At 40.6% G+C, this 14,148-nt stretch overlaps 1 protein-coding gene across 2 annotated transcripts in view; it reads left to right on the forward strand.

The window, feature by feature from the left end:
• Nucleotides 1-14,148, forward strand: part of ZSWIM6 (zinc finger SWIM-type containing 6) — a 368,676-nt gene that overhangs the window by 329,611 nt on the left and 24,917 nt on the right. For both annotated transcript variants that reach the window (XM_069222559.1, XM_069222552.1), the window contains exons 11-12: nt 4,093-4,250; nt 9,441-9,604. In XM_069222559.1, the coding sequence (XP_069078660.1) occupies nt 4,093-4,250; nt 9,441-9,604 (322 nt within the window). The remainder of the gene's footprint in view (nt 1-4,092; nt 4,251-9,440; nt 9,605-14,148) is intronic.

Raw genomic sequence — 14,148 nt, forward strand, 5'->3', positions numbered from 1 at the left:
ATTTGGGAAAAGACTATAGTGTAGAATCTAGGATGATATTTAAGAAAGGAATGACTAAATATAAATTAAATCAAACTAGAATCTTTTTTTGCCATTAAAATTATTGCATATACCAATAGACAAGGATATTTTTAAAACTGTAAATAAACTGTCTCTTACCGAATAGTTGTCGGTCATACCTACTCAAGAGTTTTGTGATCCTCTGAGCTGCTATTTGATAGATGAAATAAATAAAACTGAGGACTGTATCCCCATCATTCCTACTGAGTGTCATGCTACTGCCTGTCCATGATATGAATCCCTCTACCAGGTATAGTTTCCCTCCGCTTATTGATAAACCCCACTTGGATCTTTTGATATCTAAGGTGAAATCTGCCTCTCCCCTAGATCCTTTCCCTGTGCAGTTTTTTTAAACATTTCAATCCAAAATAGTCAGCTCTTTACAATTCTTCCTAAACAACTCCCTCAAGGGACTGTATGCAATTCATTTAAAGAGTATTGCCTTTTGGCACCAAGAAAAGGTGAAGAAACCAGTCCTTTCTCTTTACTGTTTCCTTCTAAAGGTATGGAAGCACATGTGGCTCATGAATTATGCTGCCATCTGCAGAAAAACAACTTTCTTTCGTTTTCAGCCAGTCTACATCACGGAGTTTGTTATGCTCTCCGTACTTGATATGTGGGGCAGGGGACCTCTGACAAACTACATTGGTTCTACTGGACCTATCTGCGGCTTTAAACACAATTGACCATAAAATTCTGGTAGATCGTGTGGAAGACTCAGATCAGATCTTTTCATGACAGTCATACTCAAGCAGTCAATCTTGGCTTATTCAAAGCCACTACAGTTCGAGTTAAGTGTGTGTGGTGCCTCTGGGAATCTTCTCTTTCATCCCTCCTCATCCCCACCTCTTTAATCTTTGTGAGACCTCTCATTAAAAACAACTTGGGACTTAAGATTGCATTTTATATAATTATTCTGTTGATGGCCAGATTCTTTTTTGGCTAGACTACTATATTGCCTCTCGGGAAAATGTTCAAAACACTATGCACTATATCTGAGTGAATGACCAGTAACCAGCTAAAATATAATGCAGACAAAGCTAATAGTAATTTTTAGGGTATAGCCTGCGGTACCATGCGCTTGCGAGACGCTGTAGTAGTTAGAAAAGGACTCAGAGCCCCGTCCATGTCACGTCGGTGTCTTTCATTGGTTGGTGGGCTTGCCTTTTAAAATTGCTTGCTTTCATTAGTGGAAGGCATGCATACGCCATGTCTTTTTCGGTGGTTAGCCCTCCTCGAGCACAGCCACCAAGTACTGAAAACATACGAGGCGCGCTGTTTTCTGTCTGGTTCGTGGACTACTTTTTCTCTCTTTTCGCAGCGCGATCTCACTTGGCAGAAGTTGAGCGCTTTGCATGACATTAACCCTGTTACATAGTTAATTGCACTTTTGCCAGTTACGTAGATGGCACTTTTGCCGATAGGTTTCACTACGAGTGAACTGTAGCAGCGCGATTGCTCCCTTTTTTTTTTTTTTTTTTCATTTAATGAGGCAAGAAAAGTCAGTTTGGGAGTTTACAACTGCTAATAGCTTTAACGCGGAGAAATGCAAGACCCCTTGCATTGCAAATGCTTGTTAATCCTGAGTATCTATGGAGTCAGTTGCACAGGCCTTCTGAGTTGTCTGGCTCCCACTCACAAGTATTAAGCAAAAAGCCTTGGAGTCATCATTGATGGCCATCTGACTCTCAAGACATAACTTGGTGCAGTAATTTCATCCTGCATGTTCATATTGAGAAAGATTTAAAGCATTGTTTTTTTTCTCAGTTGAAGCTTTAAAAATTGTTATTTTAGCTTTAGTTGTATCTAAACTATGTAACTTCCCTATACACGAGCCTTCACGAAAAGATGATCTACAGATTACAAGTGGTTATGAATCAAGCCACTAGATTGGTCTGTAAGACACTGAGGTATTCACACAACAGAACTCAGTTAGCTCTGCGTGGAACAAAGGAGTCCATTTAAGATTTGGGGTATTATCTTCAAACATTTAGAAGATGAGGGACCTCAAATCTTAAAAAAAAAAAAATATATATATATATATATATATATATATATATATATATATATATATATATATATATATATTGAGCAAGTACTGGGTGGTGCGTGAGCTTTGCTCTTTGCCTGTTTTTGCCAGCAGTCCCCAGATTTAAGACAGTGGGTATGGATGGGTGCAGTTTTTTTTTAGGGCCCCCTCTATCTGGCACTGTCTCCTTTTTCTTTGTGGTTACAAACTGTTTCTTTTTTAATAGAGCTAAAGACTTGATTATTTTTATTTATTTTTTTTAAACAAACCTTTCCCGGTCTCTAAATTATTTTCTTGCTTCTTTAGGCATCATCCCACAGCACCAAGATACCACTGGTGATTGTGTGCTTAATAAATTAACATAACTTATTTCCTCCGAAACTGTTGCCACAGTGGGACCTTAATTTCGTTTTCACTTTCCTCATGTGCATGCCAGTTAAGCCCATGCACAGATGCCTATTACATCTTTTGACTTTAAAGACCATGTTTTTTGTTGCTGTGACCACAGGAATAAACTCCCCAGTTCTTTCTGTCCAGTCACCTTTATACCCCATTCTTTCCAGAAAAAATGGTACTGTGGACCAAAGCTGCCTTCTTGCCTAAACTGATTATGGCTTTCCATGTTGGACATGCCACCATTCTCCTGCTGAAGAAAAGTCTCCACCAGCTGGAGCCTAAAAGCTTTAAGCTTCTATATTCATCTCACTAAATACCAGAGTGTGGTTCTTTGTGAGGTTCCTACCACTGCACTGGCACAGGGAGTGCCTGCAGTTGACATCTGGCAGGTGGTGACGTGGTAGTCTGTTCACAAAGCGCTACTGCCTTGACAGACAAATCTGAAAGTAAGGTCCTGCAAGACCTTTTGATCTGAGCCATTCCACAGACCCACTTTCTTGGTAAGGAATGCTTTGGTACCTATTCTAAAAATGGAATCTGTTCCTTTGATAGACTATTAACCACAATTTACTTCCATTCGGTAACGGTGTTTCTGATGGATTCTCACAAATTCCTCATGTCCCTCCCCCCCAACCCCCAACCAAAACCGCCACCAAATCTGTCAAATCATCTTTATTCTAATCTAAAAAGGCCCCAGTCAAGAGATTGACACACAGGTATTGATTACTGCTGGACTCTACCTGAGGGTGTAGACAGAGAGAAGAAAAACTTAAATCAGCATGTGGGGTGGCGCGCTTGTATGCAACGTCATTCTGTCACTTCCAGAGTGGAACAAAATCTGCAGAGCTGCACGATGCCATCAACAGGAAAGCGAGACAAACGCTCTTAAATTTTCTGGATCCATTCTGGCGACTGGAGATACTCTAATGGTGAGGAATCTGTGGCTAGAGTATTCACCAAAAATAATGTTACCAAATGTAAGTAACTTATTCTTGAATGCGTTTCCGATTTGACTCCAGACTACTGCCCAGTACTTTCTGCTTTGGAAATGATAGAATTGCTTAATGTTTAAGTTTATGGCTTTGCAAAGCATGGAAATCTCCCCTCCCGCCCCCATTATTTTTTTAATCTTAACTTATTTTTACACTATTGAAGCCTTGATTCTGCATTATAGTACTACAGTGAGCAGAGTATCGCCCCTAGAACAAATTCCTACTACTTGTGTGATACCGATCTGTTGGGCATAGTATAACTTCTGTTTACTCTACAGTCACGTCTGGGATTCTTAAGACTCTCTGGAAGCAATGGGTTGTTTACTTGTGGCCTGCGACCATGAGGAAATGTTGCAATGTTTCCATGCATATTGTCCATTTTTAGCAACGTAAAGGGGTAATCAGATTCTGCTATTCCGAATTTCAGGTTTCTGCTGAGTGAAAGTTTATATGGGGCTTCGAAGTATTATCACATATTGACTTAAATTAAGCTGTAGATTTTACAATGTCTCTGTAATCCAATTTTTAACCTATAAATTACTTTTTTTTCATAAACAAACTCACTAGATACTTCTCAAGAATGTAATATTCAGAATTCTTTTTATTTTCCAACAGGTTACTAGTTTTGGAAACTACAGCCTCAATAGTAGATATGTCCCGACCGCATAATATTGCATCGGTGGTTCCAAACCGGTATCCCCGTTGGTTCACTTTAAGTCATATTGAGTCTCAGCAGTGTGAGCTGGCATCAACCATGCTAACAGCAGCCAAAGGTAGGCGACCCTAAAATAGAACTTGTGGAAAGTATTCTGTTTTGTTTCTTAATTTCCTGCATTAGGATTTCAGCGGATTCCAAAGATGTGTCCAGTGTGATATACTGTGAAGTTGTTGGACTGCAGATTACATTTCTATTTGTGATGTGTTCCTTTCAGGAAATGTTGTATATGATGAGGGTAAATAAGTGCAAAATAAATGTTGGTTTTAATGAGGTTCATTTTTTAACACTGCTGCGTACAGGATTTCGGAACAATTTCATGTGAAGGGGTGGCAGAACTAGCATGGTTATCTCAAGGGATGGGCTAGTGCATTCGGAGGCCACGCAAGCGGATGAATCATTTAAAAGCCATGTACATTTTAGGCCAGACATTTCAGTGGGGACCACATGCGAGTCACCCCTACAAGCCAGAGGGGGACCCACCCCTGTTTGTATCTGGACGTGCACCTCTGAACATAAAGAGAAGCAGTAAACTCCCCTAGCGGGACCAGCCTTCAGTCCTTTTGTTTGGGGCCAGTGTCTGACTGGCCTAATCAACATAGCCTCTTTAAGCAGCTATGTGTTAGAAATCACTGAAATAGTTAGCTTATGTAGAAAGGACCTGCATACGATCATGATGCAGTAGTCTAGGGATGGCATGAGAACTGTGCTTCTCATGCCACCTCACTGCCTTTACCTTTTTGCAGCCAGCTGGTAACTGCAGCACACTTCTATCACTGCTGCAGCAGTCCTCCCTTAACCAAGAAAAATAAACATCAAATGTAAAAATAAAAAGCATGTGACGTTTAGAGAGCCCAAACTAAGTGGATCAGGCAGGACTCTTTAGTCTGAGGCAGTTGACACTCCACCTGGGATGTTATCTATTCACAAGGTGAGGAATCTGTGATTAGAAGTATCCCTCTGAAGAACAAGTTACTTACCCTCTGCAACTATCTTCGAGGTTTATACTCTAAATGCTGATTCCTCACTGAAACCCCCACATCACCATTCTTTGAACTGGGCCTTTTCCATCTGAAGAGGTCCCAAACTATAGATCTGCACACTGATCACTCCAGTTTGCTGATGGACTCTGCTTCTGAGGGCACAGACAGCCCAGAAAGCAAGTGACATCAGTGCACATGGGTGGTGCATATATGCAGCTCTAATGGTCCCCTCTGGAGCATGACAACATCGAAGCAGAGCTGCACCACACCACCTACTGTCCTCAGGAGTAGTGCTTTGAAGTTTTCCGAATTAAGTCTTGATGCATGCAGAATATTCACAAGGTGAGGCGTCTGCAGTTAGAGTATCCACCAGAAGCATAGTTACTTACCGATAGTAACTTATTTTTATGGTCCTTTCTTTAAAAACATTTAAGTGTTTTGACCTAACTTGTATACAAGAGTTTATCCATCAGGTAAGCTTAGTGTGGGGCCAGCTAAAGGAGAAAAATGGTTACCATTAAATCAGACTCCATTGTTTACCCTCTGAAAACTGTAAAAAACTGCTACAATTGAGTACTCGCTCCTAAATTCAGAAGGTCTGTTCTTGCCTACTTTCCTAGTTTCAGTTTCACATCTAGTTTGGCATAAAAACTTTCATTGAAGCTCTTGCTGTCATGCTATTAGGGCGTCATAGTTCTGTATGGAACATATGTTCGTGTTAACCAACTTGGTGTTAGTCACTTTACGCATCTGGGAGTCAAGCATGTGATGTGCAAGTCTCACTGATTCTTCAGTTGAAAGTGCATTAACCCATTAAGTTTCCTCTACATAGGAAGTCGAAGGTCCGTGACGAACTGCACCACAACAAATCTATCCTAGTAATTTCAGTCATGCAATTTGTAGCTTCCTACCAAATATAAATATTTCATATCGGAGTTAAAGAAATGCTTAAGCATTGCTTATAGATTATGGAATACTTGAAGCTCACCAGATGTTAAGTTTAATACTGACAAGAAACCCCTGTTTTCCACAGCAAGATTTGGTAAGTTTATTTTCAATAAACCTCTATACTATGAGATTAACAAGTTTTAGTATTACCCAGTTAATTGTTACTCAGTTTCTCATCATGAACTAGGCTGCTCATGCCCTCTACCACATATATATCAGTCACGAGGGAATCTATCAGAGCTGTTTTGCCTGTTAACGGTTGATCATGGTTTTTCTGGTTCTGGAGGGATAACATTTCTCGATTTCCCACAGAATGGAATTGAAAGCCGAGAACATGGATTGTTTCTCTGTTATCTACTACTGCTTGGGTTCTGGAAGATGATCTAAAATGCACATTAAGAAGGCTGTATAAAGGTGTTCCTGTAAAACATTCAGCAAGACTGTTTTCCAGAATTCATAGTGAACTGCAGACTGAGCAACTACTTGCTGACAGCCTAATACAAATGAAATATTTGGGGGCTGCGTCCGCATAGGGTGACATTTTGTGGACCAAAGTCCTGAAACGGCCACTAAAATGGAAAAGGGAATCCAGTGTAGCAGACCGAGAAAGGCCGTTTCCGGTGGGAAATGTAGATTTAATGAGTTTAATCATAATGGAAGTTACAGGCAGAGATGTGGTGTATCTAGTTATATTCATTGTAGCTAAAATTGTACAATGCTTTCTTTTCAGCAGTGTTTTTAAGTGTGCTGTTTACCTTCAGGATTATGCTGCCATTGTGAAGCGTTTTAAGAAAGATAGCATGCATTTGTGCACATTATTGATGTTTCTGGGACGCATTCATCGTGCGCTCTCCAGGTTACCAGTGCAAGTCATCAAAAAAAAGTATTTCAGCTAACCCATTCAAAAATTGCCAACACAGATGCACGAGCATTCACTGTGGCATTATTTAAAAAAACTATTTAGGGATGACCGCCGCGGATGCTTTCATATCACAGCGGGCATCAAATGTATTGGCATTTCCAATAGGTTTCACTTCCTGGACCTGTTTGCTTTGTCAATGCTTATTTTATCGCGGGGTTTTGTAGTTACATTTTGTTTTATCAATACAAATGCATGTATAAAAGTGACAGAAGGCAAATGAACAAAATAATGAATAAACTAGTCATGACCGTGAGCATCTCCGGTAATGAGAAATGCTAATGACATTACCCGAGGGTTGTACAGCACTAAGGGCTTGGGCTCCTGGACTGGACTGCACGGGTTGCTCTGTCGTTCTTAGGCTTTCCTCTAATTGCTGTGTCTTCTCTCATGACTTTTTATTCCATTATTTTCGTTGTCTACTCGTACTACTCCTTGCATTACCTTCCATTCTTTGTTTGTTTGTTCCCTTCTTACCTTTCCTAATTATGCATTTGTGTCCTTAGTCATCCTCTTACCCTTCAAATCGAACTGGTGAATTGTCTGCCTAATGTTCCACTTCCCTCATGTAAAAACAGATACTCGTGCATTCCTCCTTTACAAAGACAACCCTCTCGTCTACGCGGCAGTTCAGTGTATAAGATCATTCTGTATTGTGCGCAGTCTGTCATGTAGGGATGCCCTTTGTACCCCTCTCTGATTAGGAATGGTACGTGAAAGGGATGAGCAGAATGAGGTACTCTGGGGCTGCACAAGTGTGTATACGCTCCCTTCAACCTGCTGAGAGGTGCTGATTCATTTCTCTTCAACAAAATCCAGGCTCACAAGCCGAGCCTACCTATAAATGCGGTGTAATGCACTGAAGAGGGCCCCCGCCCTGTATCTTTCAGCCCCACTGAGGTGTCTCTCGATCCCTTGAACCGCAGTGCCCTCAGGCTAATTTTTGTCCCTTTCCTTATGCACTGCCAAAAACCCCACCCACCATTAGCCCCCTTCTGTGTCGCGTGTTTCTTCAACTGCTCTCTTGATTCATTGACTGTGAGACGTGAATATGCGAAGCTTAGTTCTCTGGAAAGCTGGTGAGGCCGGGGGCTAGGCAGAGCCATCTTACTAGTGACTGTTCTTCTTTACCAGCCTTTGAGAGGTTAGAGTCTGAGCTACCTGGGCTAGGGGTCTCCCGTCTCCTTCTCTGCCACTCGCAGAGCTGTGACCGGGCGGCTGTTTATACAACACATCTGGCCATGGAATAAAACCGAGGTCACCCTGTTGCAGATTAACAGTAGTGATGACTTTAGTACAACAGCAGTAATATCAAACAAAATGTTTCACTTGGGATGCCTAAACGTGGGTAACACAACAGCCTCGGCTGCAGTGGCACCAGGGTAATAATGCAAGCACTAAGTCTCCCCAAAACTGCTTCATTTATCATTCAAATGTCGGCTTTAAATGTATTTTGGAAAGTCCACCATTTTCTTTCATTCTAAATATCAGCTTATGAGTTCTGAAAATACAGTGTTCAAATTATAAATAAATATATCTATTAAAACAAGCAAATTAGTCTAAGCCTGGGCTGCACAGAGGAGAACCTCTTGCTGGTAGCTGCAGAGATACTAGTTTGAGTAGCCTGGCTTAACCTCTATAATCTCTGATGAAAACTTAGGTGGATGAATAGAAGAATGCTGTTGTCTTTAATGCACTCCAGTTTATGTGCTTATTAGAAGTACATCTTTAAAGAGTAGGTGCAGACCTGCGCTCTGGTGTCCTTTGCATTGCCATCTGCAGCCATTTTACTACCATTTACCCAAAACACTAAACCAGGTACGTTCTAATTGCAGCAAGACCACGTGTAGTCAAGCTAGGAGTATTTTCAAGCATCCTAACATGAGGGATCTTCAGGTTGCAGATTCTTGCGATAACTAAGACTGTGCATATATGAGCCTTGGCAGAATATTGCTGCCGGTAAGGTCTGCGTGTAATACTTCACATAGGCTTAAGGCCCTATAGCTTGAGGCAGATGTGGTAATGATTTACATCTATACTAGAAGTGGATCTTGAGAATTATTTAAAGTTCGTATTTACAAATACACTACTTTAATATAGTCTAAGCTGAAGCTCCAATTTAAAACTTGTTTGAATCCTGAACTATCAAACCTATTCCTCTGAGATTTTCCAAAATAGGGTTATGTCAGTTTAGATCTACTTTTCCGACTTGTTTCTGCACTTTTATTTCCAGTATGAAAGTTGGATCCACTAAGCATTTGGTGAGCTGTCTTCAGTGTCTGCCCTCTTTCAGTCCGATTGCTGATGGCACGCTGAGACCGACTAGCACTTTATGGCGACACAGTGCCAATGGCACTTGACATCACATATCATTTATCTTGTGTGCTTTGGTTTGCAGGTGATGTTCGAAAGCTGGAAACTGTGTTAGAATCCATCCAGAAAAACATCCACTCCTCATCGCACATCTTCAAGCTGGCCCAGGATGCGTTTAAAATTGCAACCTTGATGGACAGTTTACCAGATATTACGCTTCTGAAAGTGTCACTGGAGCTGGGCCTTCAGGTTAGTATTTTCCAGCTAACTGGAGCATTTTCTTCAACGAAAGTAGGTTTATGCCTATGGACAATCTGGGACTGGGGTGCGCTGCATCTGCTATTCATTTTATAAAGCCTGCATGACTTGGTTGTAGTTGACCTAAGAGTAATCATTAGGTATCTGCACATAGTATGGTTGGGAAGTCATGGTGAAGCCAAGGACAAAACCGGTCACTCGCTTTTAGTTGAAATACACAGTCTGCAGGAGAACAGTTTGGCCACTTTTACTAAACTGTTAAACCCAGTATTGTCTGAAGTAGTGTATTTATACTTGTGGGTTGTTTGCAGCTTCATGTTAAGAAAACGCCGAATTACGATAATCACAATTTGTAAACATTTGGTGGAAGAACAAGTTACCTTTCAAAGTCTAATACTCATACCTTTAGCAAGTCCATTTTACCAGGGGGTATATTTATTTGCGGAGACTTCATATAGATTGGTGTTCTTGATTTTACTGTAGGTGGTTAGTGCTTTTCGAAAAAGGTTACTAAGCAATGTATACAAAGTTAATCAAAAATAGTAATGTCTTATTTTGCTTTCAAGGGGGAAAAGCTTGGCTTATAAATAGGTGTGCCTGTAGATTAAGGCTAGTTTTGTTCCTCTGCGATTAGACCTGGAATTATTGCAAGTATGCATCACATAACATTTTGTACTAACCAAATTCAAAGGCGAATGGGAGTCAGACAGGTACACAGCAGCCAAGCAGTCCTGATGTAACAGTGCAGCATCAGTGGAGTGGCAGTAAGGATAGAAAACCCGCTGCAGGGAATTTCTAGAATTGATTGGTAGCAGAGTATTCAACTGCACAACTTCACAACACAAATAATGGCCTATTATAATCCACAGGTCGATGAATTATTACTTTTAGTTTGCTTGGACCCCTCCCCCACTACATATCCCTCCCTACGATCCCCAGTGAATGTGCTCTAGAGGACCAAGGACATCTTGACACTGAGCAGCTGCACAGTCACGACTATAGTTGGTGAAAGGGTAGCTGTTGCAAATCTGCCCACAGATGATGAATTATTGGTAACAGTGTATTCTCAACTAGAGGAGTTAAGAAGGCTAAAGAAAGAAGAGATTCCACTCCCCCCTAGTCCCACTAGTCCCAAAAATATCAAATCACTCTTGATACCCAGATTACAGTATCACAATTGTTAACCTGCAAACCAAGGACACATGAACGAGCAAGTGGCACTTCATGTACTAAAGGCTGAGCAGGCTCCAGAGAAGGGACACATGCTTTTTCTGCCACAATCCTATCAATTTCTAATTCTCGCCAAATCTGGTCTTACACTCTGACATAAATCCTCTATCCTACTGGATCTCAGGAGGCAATTGTAACCGTGGCTCTTAATTTGTGGTCTGCTGACCCTTGGCGAGTCCGCAAATCCCGTTCAGAGGGGTCCGCAACCGTTTTACAAAATCAAATATGAAAATTAATATTTTAAAATTTATAATGTATATACAAATAAACAAGCATCATTGCAAATGTGTTTTTTTTTTCTATATTTATTTGCAAATAAATCAATCTTTAAATATTTGACCACTTGTTTGGTGTATACTAGTTTTTGTACATTGTTTTGATGTTAAAATTCTTAAAATTGCTTCAGCTGGGGATCCACAGCTTTGAATATTGAGTTTGGGGGGGGGTGGAGGAAGGGGAGGGGCGGAGGGTCCCTGGATTCCAGTAATGATTCAATAGGGGGTCCTTAGAAGTCAAAGTTGAAAACCACTGACTTAAAGCATCTGAAAGTGAGCTGAATATCGCACCACCCCCCACAAACTGAACAGTGTAGCATATATAAGTTCCAATATTGGCAGCAAAAATGACAGGTAAACTGAATGGCCTTTAAATGAAAAAAGGTTGATCTTAATTCAAGACTGACTTAACGTTATGCTTATGAAAGTCCCCAAAACTAAGCCCAGTGAGCCAAGATGGGCCTCGTGAGAACACTACTTGGCTTAGGGAAGGACTTGCCCAGTTCTGGCTCCCTGTGATCTGTATTTGTTTTAACACTGTATTTAGGTTTGAAGTACAGGACAGCTCGTTAAACTTTCTCACAGCAATACAAGACTACAATTATCAAGCATAGGCCAGTAAAATAAAACTGGAAATATATGTTGGAGAAGCAAACATTTGTAAGCAACGGCTTATATCATCTTTGCCGCTTTGTTGTTAATCGTACTTTATAACATTGAAGTTATCTTCCACATACACCGGTGTCGGCAATCCCTACTTCCACTCACCAATGTCAAGACATAAGACATGTATCTGGCATGCCATGGGCTGACAGTCCTTCTTTGATGCCTTTTTCATGTCTTGAAGGGCAGCCATAATTTATTAAGCTTAAACATAACCTGTCAGGTATGATGGCAGAAAGTATTTCTTTCCATAGCATATATATGCTACGTGTTAAGCCACCTGACTGATAGTCTGGGGTTGGTGGGCAATCCTTTTCCAGAACTGTGCAATAATGAGCCTTGCTGCTATTAGAAGGTGTTATTAGTTTACCCCGAATTGTGGTGGCCAGATCTTGGCTAGCTTACCCTGAATCGCTGAACAGCAAAATCAATGGGGAGCATGGTAGGTTCACATTATATAAGTCCTGCATCTGTTAAACGTCTGCCCAAAATCTCTTCATTTGACAGAACTACATAAGCATTTAAGTGGTCCTCCCATTACATCCACTCCAACACATCAGAATTTCCAAACCTAGCATGTAGACATATTGGTGTGAATTACTACCTGGAAAGTATCTTGTATGCATTAGCCTTAGTTTTGAAGACAGATGGAAGTTTTTGATGCCCTTAAGCAGATATGTATCCAACTGTCATCAGTAATAGTTGTATGCAAGACTTGTTTGCGTTTTTGTTCATAGATATGTTTGTTGTGATAGTTTGGTGAATTTGGCATACAAGTGCGTAATCCTTTTCTAGGCAAGCCCTGTGCCACAAAATCTACTAGAGTTCTAGATATCTCTAGAACTTGACCTATGTCAAAACTGGGTGAGTCTGAATTCATCAGGTTAAAGAGTTGCTTATTTATTGGTTTGTCTTAAACCTCTCCTTCCTGATAAGGTTCCCCTAATAGGGACTGCCATGCTGTTTTTCAAGAACACATATCCCCCCTTGAAGGTTCATTTGCAAATTGCATCATCGTATGTTACAGGGAGAGCACTTTGCCAGAAACACTAGGCACTGTGTAGCACTGGAAAAAAATCACAAGTAACAGTCATGAAAGGCACCAACTTTGACTCATACACAGCACACATGCTTGTTTAACTAAATCTCCTTGTCTTTTGCACACCACCTTAACTGGCCCCTGAAATTGGCTCTGTTGGCCTTGTAAAATGTCTGTTGATCCTCATTTTGAAACGGTAAATTTCCCTCCGACAGTGTACTCTCATTTGTATCGCTTTCACCTTCCATTTACCTATGTTACACCCTCTCCTCAGAGGGTCTTTTTAGGTTTCCTTTCTTCCCCATTGTAAAATGTTATTATTTTTAGATGTCTTCCACAAGGTTGAACTCAAAAAGGCAAATGAAGTATTCTTCACAAGTTGAGCCTATGGTATTGCTGATTTGGTTTGACTATATGTAATGCTAAATGGGGTGCATTAATTAACATGGTTTTATTTCAACCAATTGGTCTGCTATGCAGTGTGGATGTCTACACTGATTGTGGTTGGGAGCCAGGCTTGACGTTGCATAGAATATTCACTACTGTTTTGTACTGGGCTGGCTCATCTTCTCTGCAGTGAAATAAGACTGGAGGTGAAACAAGACGATCTCACCTAGATGTTGCTCTTTCACAACAGCAGTTGTTTTAAAAAATGGAACTAATAATTCCCTAGCTAATAATTGTAGAGAGGTCAAATGGAAGCTTCAGAAATGTAACCTAAGATTTACAATGCTGCAATTATGTTTTGAGAAAATGTTATATAACTCTGTGATCCTTCATTTTTTGAGGTACACATGTCTTACTATTTCACAATTTGACCTTTTACTATGGCTGATAAAGTTCTGATATTGTATTGGTATCTCTCGCCTAATAAAGAATACAAGGCAGCACAGACATTTGTCTGCTAGCTAAACAAAAAATGTTGCCACTATAACTGAGTCACACACAACATATAAATTTTTTCTTTAAAAAAAAATAAAGAAAAATAAAAGGGAAAGTGTTTGGTCTGATTTACTCAATGTTCTAAAAGCTAGTTCCCAGAGCATCCTCTGGCCCATGGTAGCCACCCTTTGTTAATCCTGAAATCTGTATACCAGATGTTTGGTTCTAACATTTCTCACCATCAGTAGTGATTGTCCAGCAGTAGTTGACTTGCCTGTTTAGCAGTGATAATTGTCCAACGGTTCAGCATGATGTGTCTTATGTTTACTTATGTTGCTGTGATACCTTGAGTCAGAAATCACAATGCCCCATGGTTGCACAAAATGTCTGGTAGCTTGTTTATTCTGAACCAGGGGCTTGGGGCCCTTAAATCCAAGTTCTGTATC

Source organism: Pleurodeles waltl, chromosome 1_1, assembly GCF_031143425.1.
Source record: "Pleurodeles waltl isolate 20211129_DDA chromosome 1_1, aPleWal1.hap1.20221129, whole genome shotgun sequence".
Taxonomy (NCBI): Eukaryota; Metazoa; Chordata; class Amphibia; order Caudata; family Salamandridae; genus Pleurodeles; species Pleurodeles waltl.